Source organism: Dasypus novemcinctus, chromosome X (assembly GCF_030445035.2).
Source record: "Dasypus novemcinctus isolate mDasNov1 chromosome X, mDasNov1.1.hap2, whole genome shotgun sequence".
Lineage (NCBI taxonomy): Eukaryota > Metazoa > Chordata > Mammalia > Cingulata > Dasypodidae > Dasypus > Dasypus novemcinctus.
The window spans coordinates 106,400,784-106,424,416 of NC_080704.1; the positions used below are offsets into that span (position 1 = coordinate 106,400,784).

The 23,633-nt window shown below is 41.2% G+C and overlaps 1 protein-coding gene across 1 annotated transcript; it reads left to right on the forward strand.

Moving 5' to 3' along the window:
- Positions 1–1,368: 1,368 nt before the first annotated feature.
- Positions 1,369–14,639, forward strand: ARL13A (ARF like GTPase 13A). The gene is made up of 10 exons (XM_058292039.1): positions 1,369–1,504; positions 3,919–3,999; positions 4,346–4,416; positions 9,722–9,971; positions 10,843–10,948; positions 11,475–11,680; positions 12,273–12,363; positions 12,457–12,637; positions 13,838–13,924; positions 14,139–14,639. The coding sequence occupies exons 2-10, from the start codon at positions 3,941–3,943 to the stop codon at positions 14,144–14,146; spliced, it is 1,059 nt and encodes a 352-aa protein (XP_058148022.1). The 5' UTR covers positions 1,369–1,504; positions 3,919–3,940; the 3' UTR covers positions 14,147–14,639.
- Positions 14,640–23,633: the final 8,994 nt, after the last annotated feature.

A 23,633-nucleotide genomic window follows, 5' to 3' on the forward strand; every position in this document is an offset into this window, starting at 1 on the left:
TGAGAATGGCCCTTTACTTCTGTGGTTTTCCCTAATCTAATCATGAGAAAAACACCAGACAAATTCCAATACAGGGGCATTCTACAAAATACCTGACCAGTACTCCTCAAAACTATCAAGGTCATTGAAAACAAGGAAAGTCTGAGAAACTGTCCCAGACAAGAAGAGACTAAGGAGATATAACATGTAACATAACGTGAAATCCTGGATTGGATCCTGGAGCAGAAAAAGGATATTAGGTAAAAAGTAAGGCAATCTGAATGAAGTACAAACTCTATTTAATAATAAGGTATCGGGAAACGGACTTTGGCCCAGTGGTTAGGGCGTCCGTCTACCATATGGGAGGTCCGCGGTTCAAACCCCGGGCCTCCTTGACCCGTGTGGAGCTGGCCATGCGCAGTGCTGATGCGCGCAAGGAGTGCCATGCTACGCAAGGGTGTCCCCTGCGTGGGGAGCCCCACGCGCAAGGAGTGCGCCCGTGAGGAAAGCCGCCCAGCGTGAAAAGAAAGAGCAGCCTGCCCAGGAATGGCGCCGCCCACACTTCCCGTGCCGCTGACGACAACAGAAGCGGACAAAGAAACAAGACGCAGCAAATAGACACCAAGAACAGACAACCAGGGGAGGGGGGGAAATTAAATAAATAAATCTTTAAAAAAAAAATTTATAAAAAAAATAATAATAATAAGGTATCAATATCAGTTCATTAATGGTAACAAATGTACCATACTAATATAAGATTGTAATAATGAGAAACTGGGTACCGGGTATATGGGAACTCTCTGTACTATCTTCACAATATTTCTATAAATCTAAAACCATTCTAAAAAATAAAGTTTATTTTTAAAAACAAGTTCACTAGGAAAGAGTAAGCATGATACAACCTAGCCAGAAATATAGAGAGGCCCAGAGCAGAGATGGTTTCTCTGGTACCCAGGTCTTCTCACTCATATAGCCTATCAGACCTTTAACCTAATGCATAGACTCGGAAGCCAGTCTGCCTAGATCTTAATACTGTCTTTGCCACTTACTATCTGGGTGACCCTGGCCAAATTGTTTAATCTCTTTGTGAACTTTAATTTCCTTATCTCTTAAAAGTAGGAATGATAACCTCTACTTTGCCTTGTTGTAGTGAGGCTTAAATGAAGTAATATGTATAAAGTGTTTAAATGAGTGCTGGCACACAGTTAAGTTCTATATCAATTTTTAAAAGAATAAATAAAAATAACAATAACAAAGTTCATTTAGTAATAGCTATAATCATACAAGGTAGAGAGATGAGAGGTTAGTTACTATGAACCAGGTAGTGGTTGCCATAGATATGCCAGAACCTTGACAGCCATTATTAAGACATTGCCATACCCTTTAAAAGGAGACAACTGAGCTATGTAAATCTGGCAAGAAGGCTAGAAACCCTAAATACACCTTCCTGATTACTCTACACATCTTATGTCTTTCATCCAAACAGAACCAACTTCTTATCAGATAAACAATTAATGACCTCAAGGTAAGCAAAATATATCCTCATCACCATGATATAGATAAGGAATCTGAAAATGGTAGGTTTAATTTAGGTAATTCACTCCAGGCTATCAAAGAGAGAGACTGGAAAGAAAAGACAGGACCAGTAATCCATAGTTTAATAGTTTTCCCACTTGGTTATCCTATTTACCCTTCCTTGTAAAGGAAGAGCTTGTGTGATACCAAGTATAAAGGCAGTTTTACCCTTCTTGGTGGCATTGGCAACTACAGGAGCCTGAGATCAAGCTAGGGTGCTCTGCCAGTTATCAGGAAATAGGCATGAAGCTGTTACCAGTTTCGTCTCAAAGGAAGATGGCTATCATGAAACCCAGACAATTAGACTCTGGTGTTTCAGGTTTCAGGTCATATCAACTTCACAAACAAAACTGGAGAAAGGAAGGCTGTTTCTGATCACAGATCACATATAAGATTTCCCTTGTGTCTGGCCTAAGCAAGAGTCATTCCCAGGAGGACATGGGAAGATTATTGATTTCCTATGGAATGAGTCTGTGACCTAAGAAATGCTATGAAATGTTGAGTCTCTGTTTGGGAATTGCAATTCTCCAAAACAATGTATGACTGTAGAACCCTGCTAAATTATCCATTAATAAGCCAGCAGATTAACTGTGCTCATCAGATAGCTAAGCAAAGTCCGGCACAGTATCAACTTAAGTACTTTACTAGTCCAATCAGGGCTTCCCCCACCTCTGGACTATAACATATTTAGTTGTTCGGGAAATGTAAATCAAAACCAGAATTAGATACCACTTCACACTCACCAGGATAGCTAGAATCAAAAAGACAGACAATTAAGTATTGACGAAGATAAGGAGAAATTGAAACCCTCATACATTGCTCGTAGGAATATAAAATGGTGCGGCCATTTTAGAAAGTATTTCAGCAGTTCCTCAAAGGTTTAAACATAGAGTTACCATATTACCCAGCAATACCACTGTTAGGATTGTAACAAGAGTGTTGAAAACATGTTCAAACAAAAACTTGACACAAATATCCATAGCAACATTATTCATAATAGCCAAAAGGTGAAACAATCCAAGTGTCCATTAATGGATGAATGGAAAAACAAAATGTGACATATATATAAATGGAATATTATTCATCCATAAAAAGGAAGAGTACTACAACATGGATGAACCTTGAAGTGACCCCTTTTTACTTAGGCAATTGCTTCCAAATCTAGCTACACATTAACAGAAGTCGCTGAAGGCAGGGAGAGAGAAAAAGAGGTGTGATATTGGGGCATTTTTGGGACTTGGAGTTGTCCTGAATGATACTGCAGGGACAGATGCAGGACATTATATAGCCTGCCAAAACCCACTGAATGAACTGGGAGAGAGTGTAAACTATAATCCATGCTGTGTAGCAGTGCTCCAAAATGTACTCATCAAATGCAATGAATGTACCACACTAATGAAAGAAGTTGTCGACATGGGAGGAGAGGGGTTGTGGCAAGTGGGGTATATTAGAACCTCATATTTTTTAACGTAACATTTTGTGTGATCTATGTATCTTTAAAAAAAAAGACAATAAAAAATGAAAAAAAAATAGGAGTGTATGGAAAAAATAAGCCAAATGTATGCTATGGGCCAAAAGTACAGGTAATATCTGATGATATTATTTCATAATCTGTAACAAATGTAACAATGGTGTGGTTTTTTGGTGAAGGGATGTTGTATGGGAATTCCACACATGGGCATGATTGTTTTGTAAGTTCACAGCTTCTGTAATAAAATAAATAATAAAATAATAAAATAAATGAAAAAAAAAACCACCTGGGAAGTTTATGCAGCTCTCTGGGATCATCTACAAGTCTAATGAATGGGAACCTTTGAGAGTGGGGCACCTGGACTGATGGTTGAATTCTATTAGACTAGATAATCTCTAAGGTCCCTTAAAGCTCTAGGAATTGTATGAAATCTATGACCATGCATCACCAACACTCACATCTTTGGAGCAAAGGCAGTAAGTAAAAGAACCAAGGGCGGTGGATAGTTGTTACCTAGAACTGGTCTCTCCTTAAGCTGGTTCTTCTCCAAGGCAGAAGCAATATCCTCAACCAAAGGTTAAATGAAGATATTCCCAGCAGAGATGAAACGTGGCTGAAGAGATAGATCACATCTGATGCCACTATATCTGTGTGGGTTGCTTTAATAAGAAATCAACCCACTTTACAGGAAGGTACTTATCAGCAAAGAACCTGCCACTAGAGTTGAGGATTACTACTTCCCCACCATGATATTTATAGACAGGGTTGGACAGACTGAAGTAATGGATTTATGATAGTCCCAGGCTTTCTATTTATTAGTACCTGTGTAGTCATAAACTGACTTGAGTTTAGTGCAGTGTTAATAATGGGGCTTATTTACATGTTTCCCTTAGAGTTAAAGAACCCAGATGAATCATGTTCCGTCTACTGACTTCCTGCTGGTCTCGGCTAAAGACAACTGAAGAGACACGAAGGTAATATTGCGATTATTTCTCTAGGCTTAGTTCAACATTTCCTTCAATGTATCTGCCCTTATCCCCTCAAGGGACAAGCCTTCATGATATATATTGTTAAGGGAAGTGATTAAGCAATGTCTGCAAGACTGGGGGTGGGAGGTGGGAGAGGATGGTCAATTCTACAAGGCAAGTGAGTAAGATAAGCATCCTTGGAGTTTTGGGGAGGGATGCCCACACCAGTTTGTACCACTCTAGCTGTAGTAGTAGCTACTATAGGAAGAGCCCCAAACACTAAGGAAGAGAAAAAAAAGCTCTCTATTTAGCCTAAAAACTAACAGTGTTCATTTCTCTTTTCCATTTCCAGGAGTGTGACCCTCGTTATCACTGGCTTGGACAACTCAGGCAAAACTGTCCTTGTGGAGGCCTTCCAAAGATGTAAGGACCAAGAGTATCAGACAACAGTTTAAGTCTCCCGTTAGCCCCAGGGACCAATGAAATAGTCATTGCTTCCTAGGCTTAATTCAAGGCCCTCAATTTACCTCTTTTTGAAGATACACACTCCCAACACACACACCTTTCTTCGGGTGTTATCATCAGCCTGTTTATACAATGAGGTGTAATGTCTGTCACCTACTCCCTATATAAGATCTCCTAACTGAAGGTCTTCTTATAGTGTCAGTATGAATGAACTCAAATTATGTAAAGCATTGCAGTCAATTATAAAGGATAGCATGTTTAAAACTGTGTCTAGCTTCAGAGCTCAATTAAAGTGGAATTTGACATAGATAAGAGAGACATGGGTAGGATAATAAAGTTTAATAATATGAAACTCTGTGACACTAATATAGAGGACTGGAGCTTGAGAAATGTTGTCAGTTCAGAGACAGGTAAGTATGTTTCCAGTTTAATACCTTGACATTTTAAGAAGCAGTTACACAGAATTTCAGGGAGATACTATACTAGTTGTGAAGATGCAGGCTACTGCTAGCCAATCAACCTAAGAGCCCAGGACAGTGTCTAGTATAGGAAGCACTCTATATATGTTTATTAAATAAATGAAGGCATATGATGATGTGGCTGAATTTTATATAGCATGGCAGCCCTCAGAAAACTACAGGAAAGGGCCAACTTGACTCCTCTGCCATTGACCTACTTGAACCCCTTATCAATCCTCTTGAACTATAGCTATAGCCTTCTGGCTCACCTTGTCACTGGTAGGGGCATGGGGTGGGGGAAAAGTTATAAAAAGGCAACATGTAGCTTCAGGGGAATTGTGGGATAGGAATATTCATTCCACAATATTTGAACATGTACCTGAAGGTATGAAAAGTGCAGAGGCTAAAAATACAGAGATGAAAAGATCCATTACTTCTCCACAAAGGAGTTGGATTTGCAATTGTGCAATGATGTGATAAGTACCATGATAAAGGGATGCAAAGAGTAGAGTGGGAGCTGAGGAAAGAGGCTATGTTAGGGAAGGCTTCCCTGAGGTCAAGCTTGAGATATGACTTGAGGTATTTGATTAAGCATGTTGATAATGGAGGGGATGACATGCTGGGCAGTAGGAAACGCATATACAGAAAGCACAGACATGTGGACTAGAATGGTATGATTGTGGGGGGATGACAAATCATTTGTTTTGGCTCAACAATGGAGCTTATGTCAAAAGCATGGGAAGTGAAGCTGGAGAAGGAGTCAGGGACCAAATCATGGAGGGTCTTATATTCCATACTAAGGAACTTAAGTTCTATTTTGAAGACAGTGGGAGAGGTATTGAACGGTTTTAAGCAGAGAAGTGCCATGATCAGAGTTTTGCATCAAATCCTGATAACAGTGTGGAATGCATATTGGTGGGACAACTGGAGGTGGCACTATATTAGTGTCACAGAGCCTCAACTCAGTCCCACCCTTGGATTCCCATTCAGACTGGGTGGTACCTGGGAATGTATATTTAAGAACTCCCCAGGTCAGCCAGGTTTGGGAAGCACTCATCTGAAATTAGCCATATGCTGTTCTGTCTGTGAGAATACTGTTTCCCTTTCTAATTCTCTGGGACAGGGAGTAGATTCTATTTAATTTATTTTATTTTATATAACTTACCTTGTGCTCAATGAATTAACATGGGGGCTGATTCATAAAGGTACTGGTTTATGGTTGTGACTTCATTCACAGAGAAGTTTTGCACAGCCAAGAAGCACAGTATCATGGATGTTACATTCTTAAGAATGTCTTAGGCCACCTCTGTCCATGCATGACCCCCAAAGTCAATCTAATAGATTGCTCTGCACCCCAAATCGAAAAGCTCAACTCCCCTGCTCTTGGAAATGTTTATAACATAATTGCCAAAAACAGACAATTGCCTAGAAAGGAAATTCCAGTCTTGTGTGAATGTTTGAAGATGCCAGCTATAAAATGTTTTGGGACACAAGCCATCGTTATTGATGATACCATTCACTATGACTGTTTTTTCTGGCATAGTCATGTGGGCTAGAAACCCAAGCATGAGTATAAACAGATATCCTAAATGAGAACTTTTAGACTGGTGCCTCTCAAACCTGACTACACATTTCGATCACCTTGCAACTTGAAAAAAAAATACATGATGCTTTCACCCCACCCCAGATCTATGGTATCAAACCCTCAGAGAATGAAGCTTAGTGGCATAATTTTAAAAGTTCCACAGGTGATAACTGGAGCAGAGTGAGTCTTGACAACCAATGATTACAATCACCTGGAGAACTTACAAAACCACTGATCTAGGACCTGGAGATTCAAAAACTTTGATGTAAGAAGCCTACAGAATCTGTAGCTTCACAAGTTCACCAGGTGATGTGGAATCACAACTAGGCATGTATTTCATTGCTCTCAAGGGATTTCGTCCTCAAGTTTTAAAGTGCAACAGAATCGCCTGCAGATTCTGTTAATTATAGGGAGTTTGTTAAACATACAAATCCTTGGGTCTCAAGTCTATAGAATCTGAATCATTTCTTTTAGATTTCTGCTATGTAGCAATCTGCCCCGTGTAATTTGGAAGCAGATAGTCCCCAGACCATGCTTTAAGAAATAAGTCTGCTAGGGATATATAGATGAATTAAGACTCAGTACTGGGAAGCGAATGTGGCTCAAGTAATTGGGCTCCCATCTGTCACAAGGAGGTCCAGGGTTCAATGTCCAAGGCCTCCTGGTGAAGGCAAACTGCCTTGTGATGAGCTGGCCCACATGGAGTGCTGGCTCACAAGGGAGTGCTGACCTACCTGGAGAGCTGGTGCAGCAAGATGATGCAACAAAAAGAGACACAGAGGAGAAACAATAAGAGACACAGCAGATCAGGGAGCTGAGGTGGTGCAAGAGAATGATCACCTCTCTCACACTCCAGAAGGTCCTAAGATCAGTTCCCAGAGTCGCCTATTGAGAATACAAGCAAGCAGACACAGAAGAACACACAGCAAATGGACACAGAAAGCAGACAATGGGTGGTGGGGGGATAAATAAAGTTAAAAAAAAAAAGAAATAATTGTTTCATCCAAAATGCCAATAATACCCCATTAAAAAAAAAAACTCAGTACTCTTCCTCAAGGAGTTTATAAGCAAATAGAGGAGGGAAACGGACTTGGCCCAGTGGTTAGGGCGTCCGTCTACCACATGGGAGGTCTGCGGTTCAAACCCTGGGCCTCCTTGACCCGTGTGGAGCTGGCCCATGCGCAGAGCTGATAAGCGCAAGGAATGCCCTGCCACGCAGGGGTGTCCCCCGCGTAGGGGAGCCCCACGCGCAAGGAGTGGGCGTAAGGAGAGCCGCCCAGCGCAAAAGAAAGTGCAGCCTGCCCAGGAATGTCACCGCCCACACTTCCCATGCCGCTGACGACAACAGGAGTGGACAAGACGCAGCAAATAGACACAGAGAACAGACAACTGGGGCGGGGGGGGGGGGGGGAATTAAATAAATAAATAAATCTTTAAAAAAAAAAAAACAGAGGAAATAAAGAAAATGCACATTGCCAGAAAACATCTTCTTATGGCCTCTAGGTTTCATCAACATTGCCTTATTGAAGAAAGGTTTCAAATAAAAAAGATAACTAGGGAAAATGCTTTGTTCTGACAGGGAAAAAATAATATAAAGCATTCCTCAATATAGGAAACAACATTTAAAAATTCCCTGTGGTGTTTAACCTATTCACTTATTATTTTTAAGTAGTCTAATAGAGACATAGCAAATATCACATCAAAGTTATGACTGAAAATTATGTGACTTGAAAGCTATAATTAAAAAGATCAATGACTAGCATGAAAACAAAGAAGAGTTATAAAATCACATTAAAATATAATGATTATATATATGTACACACACATAAATATGTGTAATCAAGTTCTTAAAACATGTTGCTAACTTCTCACCTTAAGGACTCATCCTGGCAATTCAATGGAAAATGTCATAGGCAGACTTGAGACTACAAATAAGAAGTTACTGATTCTGGTCTTAGAACTCCTAGGTATGGGAATAAAGAAGCTATAAAATAATTTTGCCACATTAATAATGTGGGCAGAAAGCTAGGCCAAAACTGTCAGTACTGGAGACTGAAATAAGTGTAGACTATCACTTTGAACAGCATTTCTATGAGAAATAAGGAGGTATGGAATTCCTTATGGAAGGTGAATTTTATACTCTGGCTTTTAAAGGTGAAGTGTGACTGAGTGTTGCATGGTTTCTTGGAAGAGATATGAAGGAGAAACTATATACCCTCATCCTTAGTAAAAGCCTCTATAAACATCTAATGAACACCTACTGTCTGTAAGGGAAGGGACAGCCTCTCCTATGGGTAGACAGAGCAAAAAAACAAGGAGGTAAAGGACAAGTGCAATAGACCATGTGCTCAATGAGAGAAAGAAAAGTGAGAGCTGGGCAGGTCTGAGAAGGCTTCTTGAAGAAAATGGTACCTGAGCTGGGCCTTGAAGAATGGGGAGGCAAAAGAGGCATCTCATTCATTCATTCATTCCTTCATTCAATCATCAAATCCATTCGACAAATTTTTATTGAGCACTTATGTGCCAGCAGCTGTGCTAGACATCATGAGTATAACAGTGGATAAAATTGAAAGGGTTCTTGCTATGTTGCACTTTATAATCCAAACAAATAAATCATATAATTTATAATACCGAAATATATACTATGACAGTGGTAAGTCCAGAAGAAAAGCACCTTATTTAGACTGGGGGACGGTAGTATGAGTTAGGGAAAGTTTTCTAGAGGAAACAGGATCTAAATGCATTTTGTAAAAGTAGGCATTGACCAAATAGTGATAGAGGGGTCTAAGCAGAGGGGAGAGCATCCTGTGAAGACCCTGAGGCAAGAAAAAGCATGGTATTCTTGGGGGTGGGAGTGGTGGGTTGTATGTGAACACAGAAGCAGAGGGAAGAAGAGATTGGGTATGTACCAGGGACAATGAGGACACCAGTCTGGTTAGAGTGTTATGAAACAGGTCTGGCAGGTTAGGATGCAAAAGAGTCTGTATTCTATCCTGTGAGCAGTAGCCAGTCACTAAATTATTGAACTAGGAGAGGGTAGCATGAGCAAAGTGATGTTTTAGGAAGATGACTCAATGAGCATGAGCAGGATGGCAGGATACTTCAGTAGGATCTCTCAAGGCATGTTCTAGTCAAACTTTAGTCAAACGTTTAACAAATTCTTTGATCTAACTATACTCCCCTGCTTTATCATTGCATCTCCTATCTTCCCCATTCATAGTGCTTCCCAGTAGAACGGACGATTGTATGAAATCTGAACTGACTACACTTCTGTTAGATGAGTATGAAGTTTCCATCTATGACCTGAATGGAGACCTGAAGGGCAGGGAAATATGGCCGAACTACTATGCACAGGCACATGGACTTGTTTTTGTCCTGGATTCCAGCGACTTAGGACGTATGCAGGAAGTGAAGATCATCTTAACACGTCTGCTATCTGATCAAAGAGTGGCAGGGAAACCCATCTTACTGTAAGACACTGCCTATGTGCCCAATTTCCCCTTCCCATTTTGTGCCTCAAGAAAATAACTATATAGATGAAGGATTGGGTGACCCCTTTGTCAAATCCAACTAGACTTCCTGTTCCCTTAGGGGCAGTGAGGTAGAATGGCCCAATCCTCTGGGGGCTCTTTTCAAGAACCACTTTCTACTACACAATGCCATTGAAAGCATGTTACTCAGTTGCAAAGAGGTTATTTTGAAGGCAAGTATCGAAGGGAAATGAAGGGTAGTGTCTGGATCTACCACCCCCATCCTGTTACTCTTCCTGAAGTCTGCCTTCCTAAATTTGCTTCTCTCCTTTTCTGGTTTCCATCTCTGATCCTGAGACTTCACCATGGAAGAGAACAGCCCCTGTTCTACACAATCTATGCCCATGGCCAACTCCCTTAAGATTGGAGTAACTAACACTTATTCCAGGGTGATAATTTAGGTAGCCAGTCAATGCTCACCCTTCCATCACTCTTTTTGCCTTTTTCATTCACTAACACCCCCACTAGAGTACGAACAGAGTTCAGAAGAGGATGTAAAAACTCGAAATTTGCTCATACCCCAGTTAGCAATTCTGATTACAGTTTGCTGACATAGTGTAGGGTAAGTGAGAAATGAGGCCCCTGGGGATTACCCTCAATTCAAATTATTTATGCCATTTCCTCCCTCCATTGAAAAATGGCTAGAAAAATTTCTGTCTCATCTCATTGGTTATTTCTTGAAACCTAATTCCCAGATATGTAAGTTCTACCAGAGCTGGTTCTGCTCTTTCTCTTCTCTTCTTGCTCTTTGCCTCCATTTGTTTCATTCTTTCTCTCTTCTTCCCTCCCTCTCTCCTATGTACTGGTCTAGCCTGGCAAACAAACAAGACAAGAAGGATGCCCTCCTGCCTTGTGATATTATCGAATATCTACTCCTAGAAAAGCTAGTGAATGAGAATAAGTCCCTGTGCCGAGTGGTAAGTGTCAAGTCCTTCCTTTCTTCTCCTTCTAGAGCTCAGCTGATATGTCCACTGACCCATTCCATAATCAGCCCATGAAATTGGGTTTGGGACAAAGCTTCTCCCTGCAAGGTGATAACATCTTCAGTGATGATTTCTGACCTGATGGTGATAATAAATATCGCATGCTTACAACACTTTCACATCTGTTTTCTCATTAACCCTTCAAAATAGCTCTATAAAGTTGGAAGTTTTAATATCCTCAGTTTATAGATGAGAAAGCTAAGACTCAAGAGATTTAGTAACTTGCCCAAGGTCACACATCCAAGACATTACACTTTGGCCATTTTATTAAAGAACTTTAGCTTTTGTGACCTTCTAAGAAGTTAATATTAAGAGTCTCCTGGGAAATCCTAGAGCCTCTCTAGGCACAGTAGAGCATGCATGGATCTGTTCTTTGGATGAGTGATTGGCACTATGGGCCTATGAGCCCTGGGGGTCCTAGACTCCAAGGCTGGAGACTTCTCTTCTCTTTTTGTCACAGGAGCCCTGTTCAGCCATCAAACACCTCCAAAGAAGGAACCATCAGCCCATAATTGAAGGGCTACACTGGCTATTAGCTGCCATTGGGGATAAATATGAAGAGCTGTGTACTCGCCAACAGTATTGTGGCCTGAGCCTATCATCCACCTCAAGCATCTCAACCTCCAAGAGCACAAGAGGATCTGGAGAAAGATGCTCATCAGACAGGTATTGAGCTGCCTCTGTTGGGTTTACTGAATAGATTCAGGAGTCAATCTTCAACATAAGCAGGGAATTCTGGGAGGTGCTTCAGTTCTATGCAGCACTAACCAAGTCTCTCAAGATTAGTTAACCCAAAAGGGACTAGAGAAGTGATCAACATTTTTCAGTACACACAACTGATGTTAGTGGTATGAGTTGTATAAAGGTAATGTCAACCTATTAGCATTAAAGTTTCTCCAAAACAGGGTTTCTATTCCCTGATTTGCCACATGGAGAAGAAAAGGAACAAAAGCCCTTTAAAGAGCCTATTGACATTACTCTATGGATGAATGTCATGGAGTTACCTCATTCTCAGTCTCTAGTTCTCTGATCCTCCCAATAATTAGAAATAATGAGAAAGAACAGGGATATTGAAAAGAGGAAAAAGAAAAACTAGAAGGTGATCCACATTTCAAGGAGCGAAAAGCCTAAATGCCCTTTTGCTCTGTAGTTATTTGCATTGCCCAAAGGCATATGGCAAGGATGGGGTACTAAGTTAATTCAATTAAGATAAAAATACATGTTTCTACTACTGTTTTGTCCTTTCTACCTTCCCCAGCTTCTCTACCAGGATAGGAATGACCAAAGATAAGAGATCGGATTTAGGACATCCCTCAGTTGAAGCTAGGCCCCTCAAGCCAATCCTACAGGTAAAAGGCTCTTTGAATGTTATTGCCCCAGAGATCAATTCCTGAATTCTTGGATACTGACTGACTTTTCCCCCTGATTTTCTTGCTGTACAGAAAGAAGGTTTAAGATTAAGGCCTAAAAAGAATATTTCAGTAACATTTGCTTTAGAAGAACCCATGGAGGAAAGTGAATGTTCTGGAGGAAATGGAGCTCAGAAAACTACTAAGCCCCACCAAAAACACACCAATGACATGCAGATTCCAGCTCCAGATGTTGATGATGACCCCTTTCAAGGTAATGCTGGATCAGTAGTTAGTCAAAGAAGAAAAGAGACAGAGGCCTTCCTCATAATTTCTAAAATAATATTCCTATTTTGAGTCTGAAACTCTTTTCTCATACCATGTTTGTTGGTTAAGGGAAGTAGAAGACAAATGGAAGATGTGCATGTAAAGTGCTTGACTGCCTTCTGGGAGCTCCAGCCCTGGGTGAAGCACAAGATCTTTGGATGACTATAGGGTTATTTTAAAGGTTATGATTTCCTTTGGTGGAAGTGCAAATTGGTACAATCTTTATGGAGGGTTGTTTGGCTGGCTTAGTCTCTCTCAAAATATATATGTGCATGTATATATACACTCACATATATATACTTATACATACACAAACATGAAGAACTTTAAAAATGTAGACATCCTTTGAGCTAGCAATCTTATTTCCTGAACTGTATATAAAAAAGATCATTATACAAGCACAAAAATAAGTATGCTCAAAGATGTTCCATTACAGCATTGTGTAGAACAGTTAAAATTTGGAAAGAATCTAAATGTCCAACAACGGGGAATGGCTAAATAAATGTCGGCACCTCCATATAATGTAATACTATGCAGGCATCAAAGAGGCTTTCATTTCCTGACATGGAAATTTTTTTACAACCTGACATTTTATTAGGGAAAATAGCAAGAGAGAATACAGCATGTACAGCAAGAGATATCTGAAGGGATATCACCCAAATATTTAGCAGTGGAATTCTCTGGGGGTGAGATATTAGGTGATATTGAGAAGTAAATGGCCTAGATACCTTTCTTTGGATTTTTCTGCATTATTGGAAAATTTATTTTTTATAATGAATATAATTTCTTCCAATACCATAAAAGTAATAACATTTTAAAAAAGAAAGCTGTGAGGACTTGAACGTTCACTGTTAGCGGCCACCCCTCCTCAGGGTTCCTTGGAATCCCCATCTCCAAGATCATCAACTGTCATTATGTCACCCCAGCTCTCCAACCTATCCTGGAACCTTTGATTGTTAAAGCTGATTGGAGGGGCCTAGACTTGGCCCGGGTCACTAAGGAGGAGCTAGGCACTACTCTAGTTATTGAGGGGTGAGGATGAGTTGAGTGGAGGGAATCTGGACTTGAGGAGGGGTTTTTCCAGATCAGCAATGACCCATCAGTCTTTGTCCAAAATTAAAATTCAATTTCATTTCTATATCCTCAGAACCCAGGGCAAAAAAGAGAATGGATACCTGGGATGCAGAGGACATGTTACTGGAAAATCCCTATGGAGAAGCTTTTTGTTCCTGTGGTCAGTATTCCTTACATGAAGGGGAGAGGCAAGGGAGTAAGAGTGAGAAAATGCATGAGGCTGGGGCAGGGGTGGGGGTCCTATTAGGTATTGTCTATACCTGACCCCTTGGAAACTGGCCAACACCCTCCTAACCTGAAGTGGTCAGGGAAGGATTGGAAACCTGGCACTTTGCTTCACTTGCAGTGACTGGCTATTTTCTTTCTCTTATTAGACTTTTAACATATTACAGAAGAGAAAAGTGGAGGGAAATCTAAAGAAACATTGAATAGCTCTCCTTCAGCAAATGAGCTCATCTCTGGAATCATCTTAACTACTCAAATTTTTCAATTACTACTTGATAATACTGCTATACTCCCCAAAACAACTCCACCTATTCTAACATCACAGTTCCAAGAACCTCTGTTGTTCCTGTATATCTATATTATAGCCATCAAGTTAATCCTATACGTACTGAGAGGCCCAAAACAGAAAGAACATCAGAGGATAAAAAAGGTTAGGTGGCATCCATTTGAGAATGAAGGTGATCTTGTTGAAGGAGAAAAGAGACTATATCTTTGCACCCATATGCTCCTGACAAAGCCTGTGGACAATACATTTTGGGTGACCAACTGAAATTCATCCTTAGAAGTATAGGATTAGTTTAGAATGAGACTTTTCCCCTTAAGATTCTTGGGGGTAAGGGGACTGGCAAAAATAAATGTTTTTGCTGAGACTTATGCTCTGCTAAATCATTTTCAGTCATGTCTCCAAAACTGTTCAGATTTTAAATTCCCAGCCACTGTGGAGCCCAGCAAGAATTCCTTTGCTGTCCCCTTCAAGAGCAACAACTGCTGCCTCTCCTAACACTTTGGTTAGTTATGCAAAAGTTGTAAGAGCTTGAATGCATCACACAATGAACCTTACTGTAAATGATGGACTATAGTTAATAGTACAATTATAAAAATGTTCTTTCATGAATTATAACAAATATAATACACTAATACAAGGTGCTAATAATAGGGTGTTATATTGGGAAAAATAAACTCTAATGTAAAATATGAACTATAGTTAATAGTGCAATTACAATATTCTTTCATCATTTGTAACAAAGGTATCACACTAAAGCAAAATGTTAATAATGGTGTGGGGTATATGGGAACACTATTTTTTACATGATTTTTCTGTAAACCTACAACTTCTCTCACATAAAAAATAATTTTTCAAAGATGCTAAGAAAAAAGCTATAGTGGAGATGGCAGCTATTTACATTACTGCTGCAATTACAATTACCATCAGTACCACAGTCACCATCTATTGAGTCCCTTCTATATGCCAGACACAGTGCTAAGTTCTTCACATATATTCTCTTATTCACAACCACCCTTGGGGTAGGCACTATACCTGACTGCATTTTATCGTTGAGGAAACTAAAGGAACAGAGAAGTTAAATAACTTGCCCCACGTCTCATAGCCTGTAAGAAGCAGAGTAGGGAATTGAATCTAGATCTGTCTGATTCTAAAGCTACTTTTGGCCAAAAAAATCTGCTTTTCCTTTTCTCAAACTCCATCCAGAAAGAGAAACCTATATCCAGAAAGAATGCTGACACTTATCCAGGCCCATGTCAGGACTATGTTGATTTCAATAATCATACCAACAGTAGTACAGGACACCATCGCTCGAGCACCTCTATTTTGCCAGTTTCTGGGCTGGTGCTTAATGTACATTATAGCCTTTCATCCCCACAAATAGGTGGATTCTATTAGCACCATCTTACAGAGACAGAAACTGAGGCTCAGAGAGGTTAAATAACATGTCCCAGGGTATCCGTTAGGAAGTGACAGAACTGGGTCTCTAAGTTTGAACTCCATAACCCGTGCTCTTAATCCTACCCTATACCACCTCATCAGGTAGTATATAGCAACGAACCCGTAATTGTTTCTGAGAGCCAGAAACTTTGCACGAAAAGATCAGTCTTATAACCCCATCTGTAGTGCCTGATCCTGTCTAAGGTTGCATCTTTTGCTCTTAGACATAAAAGAGCCCTAAGCATATGGTCTTTTTGTCTAGAGAATCACCCCAGGCACTTTGTGGCCTTGCTTTTCCCCAAAAGTCTTTGACAAGATTCTCAAGAAGCCGCTTTGGCTCAAGCAATTGAGCTCCCACTTACCATATGGAGGACCTGGGTTTGATCCCGGGGACCTCCTAGTAAAAAATTTAAAAAGGCATCCCAGATCTGTGCAGAGAGGGGCAGGCCCCTGCATGGCAAAGCAATGCACCAAAAAGATGATGCAATAAGATTAAAAAAAAAAAAGATTCTGGCTGAGCTTCAGTTTATTAGTCATGGAGCTAGAAGGAAACTTACAGAGCCTCTAGTCCAATGCCAGTTGTTATTCAGATGAAAAATGAGGCACAGAGAAATTAAGTGATTTGCCCAAGACTGATCAGCTAATTACGGCAAAGCTGGTCCTAGAATCCAAATCCCTTGTGTTTCAGTACTCTACCCTGTGCAAAAATACTACATCTTCCCTGGTCTCCTTTGGCCACACTGCAGATAAATATATCAGGAAATTGTGGAGAAATATGCGTGGGGCCAAAGGAGACATACATACCTCACCAGTGAATTCTGCTGACAATCATTCTCATCCAGGAATGTGGCAAGCATCTCTACTGAAGATAAGTTATTCCTAGCAGGAAACTTTAACTCCTGAGGGCTACAGAGACCCACAGGTTCTATGGTCATGCAGATGGCTCGAGTTTAGGGCCATGTCATTTGGCCCTACTTTCGAATTTGTTTTCCTGAGCATGATGGAGTTGGACTCAGATATGACCTTTCTACGCATGCCTCTTCTGTTACTTTTACTGGACATGTGGTTGGTGTTTGGGTTGGTGTATACTCAGGAGACCTGAATCTCTGGACTGTCCATGTGAGAGCCAGGCCCTGAGCCTCAGCAGACTTGCAACTCCTACCCTCTGGTTTATTGGACTTACCCTGGCCAGCGAACAGGGAGGTGAAAAAGGTCAACCACCACACCAGTGAGCCAAGAATGCCTACAACTGCAAGGAGGAAAATTGCATCCACCATCCATGTGGAATCTAAGCCCCCTCTTGATGTAGAGGGGGGCTGGACATAACCATCCCATGGTCCACAGGATGGAGGAATAGAGACTGGATTAGAGTGGACTTACTGTTGTTCCACTGGGGAATTACTGTGATTAGTAAGGGAAGAAATTGTAATATCAATGTGGAGAAAGTGGTCACGGTAGCTGCTGAGGGTAGGGAGAGGGAAGAAGAGATATGATGTAGGCACATTTTCAGGATTTGAGTTGTCCTGGGTGGTGCTTCAGGGACAGATGCTGGACTGGAGGAGAGTGTAAACTAGTGTAAATCATTATCCCCGTGGTGCAGCAGTACTCCAAAATGTATTCACCAAATGCAATGAATGTCCCACAATGATGAAAGAGGTTGTTGATGTGGGAGGAATGGGGTGAGGGGGGTGTGGGATATATGGGGACCTCATATATTTTGAATGTAACATTTAAAAGAAAATAAAGAAAAAAAAGAAAAAAAGAAAGAAAATGGGATCATCCACATTTCTCTTTATAGCCTATGTGTTTATGAGGCAGGAGCACTGTTTTTTTAAGATGTATTTTTACTTATTTGCCCTCCCCTGCCCGTTGTTTACAGCCACTGTCTGCTCTCTGTCCATTCACTGTGAGTTCTCTGTGTCTGCTTGTCTTCTCTTTAGGTGGCACCAGGAACCAAACCTGTGACTTCCCATATGGGAGAGAGGCACCCAATCGTTTGAGCCACCTCAGCTCCCAGCTTTGTTGTGTCTTTAATTGTCTTTCCTCTTTGTGTCTCCTTGTTGAATCACCTTGTTGTGTCAGCTCACTGCACCTGCCTGTTACTCCAGCTCCCTATCTTGCTCTTCTTCTTCAGGAGGCACCAGGAACTGAACCTGGGACCCCCCATGTGGTAGGTGGAAGCTCAATTGTTTAAGCCACATCTACTTCCCAAGAGGCAATTTTTCAACCAAGTAGGAAGGGGAAGTGTGATTAAAAGGGGATAGAAGGTCTACCTATGAACACAGGCAAGGTGAAGAATTTAGGTCAAAACAATCTCTAACAAAACTGAATTTCAATACATTAATACACTTCCTTTTGTGCAAGGAGGTGTTTCTGGGTGTCAAAGAAATTTTTATAAAAAGAATCTATCAATTATAGAAAGTTATTTAAGGAATACCCCCAAAATACAGCTAGCAACCCTTATTTACATAAAGGGAAAATTTCTTTTTTGAGTGAATCTTGATTTTGTGGCTGCAGGCTATTAAACTATTTCTCAAACCCCTTATCAAACTGGGTGACCTGGTCATTTCCCTAAGCAAAGACAGGAATTATAGTACCTATCTTGCAAATGTGTTGTGAGGATTAAAGGGGACAAGCCACATAACAATTCTTAACATGGTGCCTGGGACATAAGTAGCTCATTAAATGTTAGCTATTAAAAAAGAGTCTGGAGGCTGGCAGAAGGTTTGCCCTCATGCACAACTGAACAGAGTCAGAGAGACAGATAAAGCAGATACAACCCCCAGATATTGGTTCCTTTGAGGGCTAAAGAGACCCATGGGAGTTATGGTCATGGCCGATGGGGTTAACTACCAGGGCAGATGGCCCCTCTTTGGAAATGGTGTTTATGTGTGATGAATCTGGACTCAGATGGGATCTCCCTTCATAAGACTTTCATGCCAATGTGCTGGAGGTGCAGTTAATGTTGGGGTTTAAGATATATTTAGGGGATTTGAATCTCTGGACTGACAATGTGATAGCCAGATCCTGAGCCTCAACAGACTCCAGCACCTACAATCTGATTTATTGGACTTACCACACTCAGCTAAGATGGAGGTGAAGAAGGACAACCACCACACCATGGAGCCTAGAGTGATTACAACTGAAAATGGGAGGATTGCATCCAGCATCCAGGTGGAATCTGAGCCTCCTCTTGACATAAAGGTGCAATGGACACAACCAATCCAGTGTCCACATAGAAGAGGTGGCATTGGATTGGGAAAAGTGGACATAATGGACAAAGGGTATGGGGAAAGGCAGGAAGAGATGAGAGGTGGAGGCGTCTTAGGGACATGGAGCTGCCCTGGATGGTGCTTCAGAGGTAATCACCGGACATTGTAAATCCTCACAGGGCCTACATGATGGAATAGAGGAGAGTATGGGCCATGATGTGAACCAATGTATATGAGGTGCAGAGGTGCCCAAAGATGTACTTACCAAATCCAATGGATGTGTCATGATGATGGGAACGAGTGTTGTTGGGGGGGGGGGGAGAGGGGGGGTGGGGGGGTGGGGTTGAATGGGACCTCACATATATATTTTTAATGTAATATTATTACAAATTCAATAAAAAATAAAAAAATTAAAAAAAAAATAAAATAAAATAAAATCTAAAAAAAAAAAAAAAAAAAAAAAAAAAAAAATAAATGTTAGCTATTATTATTTTAATTTATCAGGGGAGAAGTTTATATGTTCTGTGTTATGTTCTGTGCACTTGATTATTCAGTCTTGCTAGTAGTAACTGACTTGGAAAAACAGCACTTTTTCCATTTGTCTTCTACTTCCCCTATTCATCAGTCATAGTGTGAGAAAAGAGTTTCAGACTCAAAATAGGAATACTACTTTAGAAATAATGAGAGAAGTCCTATATCTCTTTTCCTCTTTGACTGACCTCTGATCCAGTATTATTTCGAAGAGGATCATTATCAACATCTGGAACTAGAATCTACAAGTCTTCACTTTATGTAGATGTCAAATCATTAGACAGCTATATTCCCCTCCTGGAAGAGGTATCCCCTTTTCTTCAGAGAACAACCCAAAGAGATGCTTCTAAAGTACAAAGAGCATAGAGAATCTAGCTCCCATATCCTAATCTTTGAGAATCCTAAATATACTAAAGAGTTCTTATAAATCGGTCTCAGCATGGCAGCCCAGGGACCAAGATTAAGGATAGTTCCTTGACCCTGGAGGGCAAATTTTCTTTCAGGCCTGTGATTGCCTTAGGGTTTCTCTTCTTTCATTGTCATGGTCTTGACCTCCCTCCTTTAGGATTTTTCAGGGCTTAGTTCCTATCAGAGGCACTTCTAGCATGTCACCCTGGCCCATCATTCAGCAAGCTCCACATGGCTCTAAATACTTGTCCTTTATCTTGCCAGACATGTCCAGGCTTTCTGACTAGGGATTTGATATGAATAGGTAGAGGGGTCTGTAGGAGTTTATTATTATTTATGAATTCCAAAAAAGACGGATTATGTTTGTAAACTGGTATGTTCCTCTGGATGTGATCCCCTTTGATTGTATTAGATTCAGCTGAGATGTCTTTGATTAAATTATGTTAAGATTAGGTTATGTGCACCACACCAGGGAGCCAAGAGTGCCTACAACTGAAAGCAGGAGAATTGCACCCAGCATCCATGTGGAATCTAAGCCCCCTCTTGATATAGATGTGGAGTGGACACAACCATTCTAAGTTCCACAGAATAGAGGAATAGAGTATGGATTAGAGTGGACTTACTGATATTCTATTCATGAACTATTGTGATTGGTAATCGAAGAAAATGTGGCATTGGTGTGGAGAAAGTGGCCATGGTGACTGCTGGGGGTAGGGAGTGGGAGAAAGAGATGTGATGTGGGGGCATTTTCGGGACTTGGAGTTGTCCTGGGTGGTGCTGCAGGGACAATTACCGGACATTGTAGGTCCTGCCATGGCCCACTGGGTGGACTGTGGGAGAGTGTGGGCTATGATGTGGATAATTGACCATGAGGTACAGCGGTGCTCAGAGATGTATTCACCAAATGCAATTAATGTCTCATGATGATTGAGGAGGTTGTTGTTATGGCGGGAGGAGTGGAGTTAGGGGGGTGGGGGAGTATATGGGGACCTCATATTTTTTTAATGTAACATTAAAAAAATTAAGACAAAAAATAAATAAATAAATAAAAAGAAAGATTAGGTTATGTAGGGTGTAACTCAGGGTTGAGTCCCGCCAACTTGGTGGGCTATATAAACAGACACAGAAGAAGAAACAGAAGAGAGAGAGCACTCCACAGACATAGCAAAGGAGAGAACTTTAATCTGCAGACCCGGTAGGAGTTGAGACATTAGCCTGATATTTCCAGCTGATATAGAAAGCCTTGAGAGACAAGCCCCATACCCGCCTACAGGGGAGATCAGAAGAAGCTGGGCCCATGGAGCCTTAAGAGGAAGAAGGCCTGAGAGACCAGGAGAGATCATCGCCATCTTGCTTCAACACACGGCAATAGACTTTGGTGAGAAAGTACCTCGTATGGTACCTTGAATTGGACTCTTTAGGGCCTTGTAACTGTAAGCTTTTACCTCAAATAAATGCCTTTTATAAAAGCCAATAGATTTCTGGTAGTTTGCATTAGCACCCCTTTGGCTGACTAATACAGGGTTCCTCTGCCCTGAATGGCTTTCAACCCGTGAACTCCAATCATCATGCTTTTAGGCCTATGCTGTTGCTTACCATTTGAAATACCCCATCAATAGGGCTGATATCCAGGCAAAAATCTGTAGAACATGGGTCATATAGTTTGTACATAGTAAAGGTTTAGAAAGAAGTGATATTTTAGGATTGTAACATGGAATTACTATCCTAGGTATAAATCCTCTGGAGATCTGAGATCTGAGTGTTTGGTTTGTGCAGTAACAGTTGTCTTTTGACTATCACTTGTTCCTATCAATAACTTTTTTTTTTAAGTACCAGGGTTGGGGATTGAAACCTGGACCTTGTATGTGGGAAGCTGGTGCTCAACCACTGAGCCACATCAGCTTTCATTTGTTTGCTTGTTGTTTGTTCTTAGAAGGCACCAGGGATCAAACCCAGGACCTCCCATGTGGGAAGCAGGTGCTCAACCACTTGAGTCGCATCTGTTCCCCTCAGTAACTTCTTATAATCACTATTTTTTTTAAAGATTTATTTATTTCTCTCCCCCTCCCCCCACACCGGTTGTCTGTTCTCTGTGTCTATTTGCTGCGTCTTCTTTGTCTGCTTCTGTTGTTGTCAGCGGCACCGGAATCTGTGTTTCTTTTTGTTGCATCATCTTGTTGTGTCAGCTCCCCGTATGGGCGGCGCCATTCTTAGGCAGACTGCACTTTCTTTCGCGCTGGGTGGCTCTCCTTACGGGGCACACTCCTTGCGTGTGGGGCTCCCCTATGCGGGGGACACCCCTGTGTGGCAGGGCACTCCTTGCATGCATCAGCACTGTGCATGGGCCATCTCCACATGGGTCAAGGAGGCCAGGGCCTCCCATGTGGTAGACGGACGCCCTAACAACTGGGCCAAGTCCACTTCCCAGAATCACTATTTTTCAAGTCAGTTATTTCTAGCAAGACTGAATAATCAAGTTCACAGAACACAACACTTTTCTTCTCAGCAAAGTCCTGCCAACTAGAATTCTTAACTACAAAATGTGATTGGCCATGATGCAGATAAGGGCCAGGCCTGGACTCACTCCTTTGTCACTCAACCCTGTAAACCCTTTATTGGATAACCAAAACTTGGATTTCTGACAGGAAGTAGTGAAGAGAATGAGGGCTGTCTCCCAGCTTCCCAGGACTTGAAATCATCTGCTCATCCCTCTTCATTTTCACAGGTGTGCCTATAAGAATTGTAGCCACAGCACCCCTGACCTATGTCCTATTTCTTCAGCTATAATAATCCATCCTCCCACTCCCCTTGCATTTTCTTTCAAGCTTGGTAGCTAACTCAGGTGGAGTGGTTATCCCACGTAAGAGCAAAAGCAGCAGGAAGCCTGCTGTTGGTATATATGTATAACATAAGCTCAGGGCCGTAGGAGTCAAGGTGCTTGTACATTCACTCCAGTGCCCATGAAATACCCAGCTCAAGTCCAGGAAACCTGGGGAGGCTCTGTTGGTGGGCAGAGCAATGGTAACAAAGCACTCAAAACGTGCTGTGCAATGATGATTCATGAATCCCACACAATCCCATGCTCCTGCTAGCCACCACTTCCAGGAACTAAAATAGGCCTCTGGAGATAAGAGAAAGCAGGCCTTTTGGATCTGCTTAGAAAAATGAGCCCAGTCTAAGAGCAGGCAGAGGAATGTTACACAGTCATTAAAGATTGTAATTATGTGCACTGTGCAGGTGGAAACCAAAATGTGAAATAATGTTAAGTGAAAGTGGCAGATTAGGAAACAGTAGGTACACATGCTGATTACAACTATGTTAAAACAAACATATAAGAATAGATCTCTATGAATGTGCCACAATGATGAAAGAGGTTGCTGATGTGGGAGGAGTGGGGTGGGGGTGGGGTGTTGGGTATATGGGACCCTCTTATATTTTTTAATGTAACATTTTTTGTGATCTACATATCTTCAAAATTACAATAAAAATTATTTTTTTTTAATTTTTTTATTTTTTATTGACTTTGTAATAATATTACATTAAAAATATATATGTGAGGTCCCATTCAACCCCACCCCCCCACCCCCCCTCTCCCCCCCCCCAATAACACTCGTTCCCATCATCATGACACATCCATTGGATTTGGTAAGTACATCTTTGGGCACCTCTGCACCTCATATACATTGGTTCACATCATGGCCCATACTCTCCTCTATTCCATCATGTAGGCCCTGTGAGGATTTACAATGTCCGGTGATTACCTCTGAAGC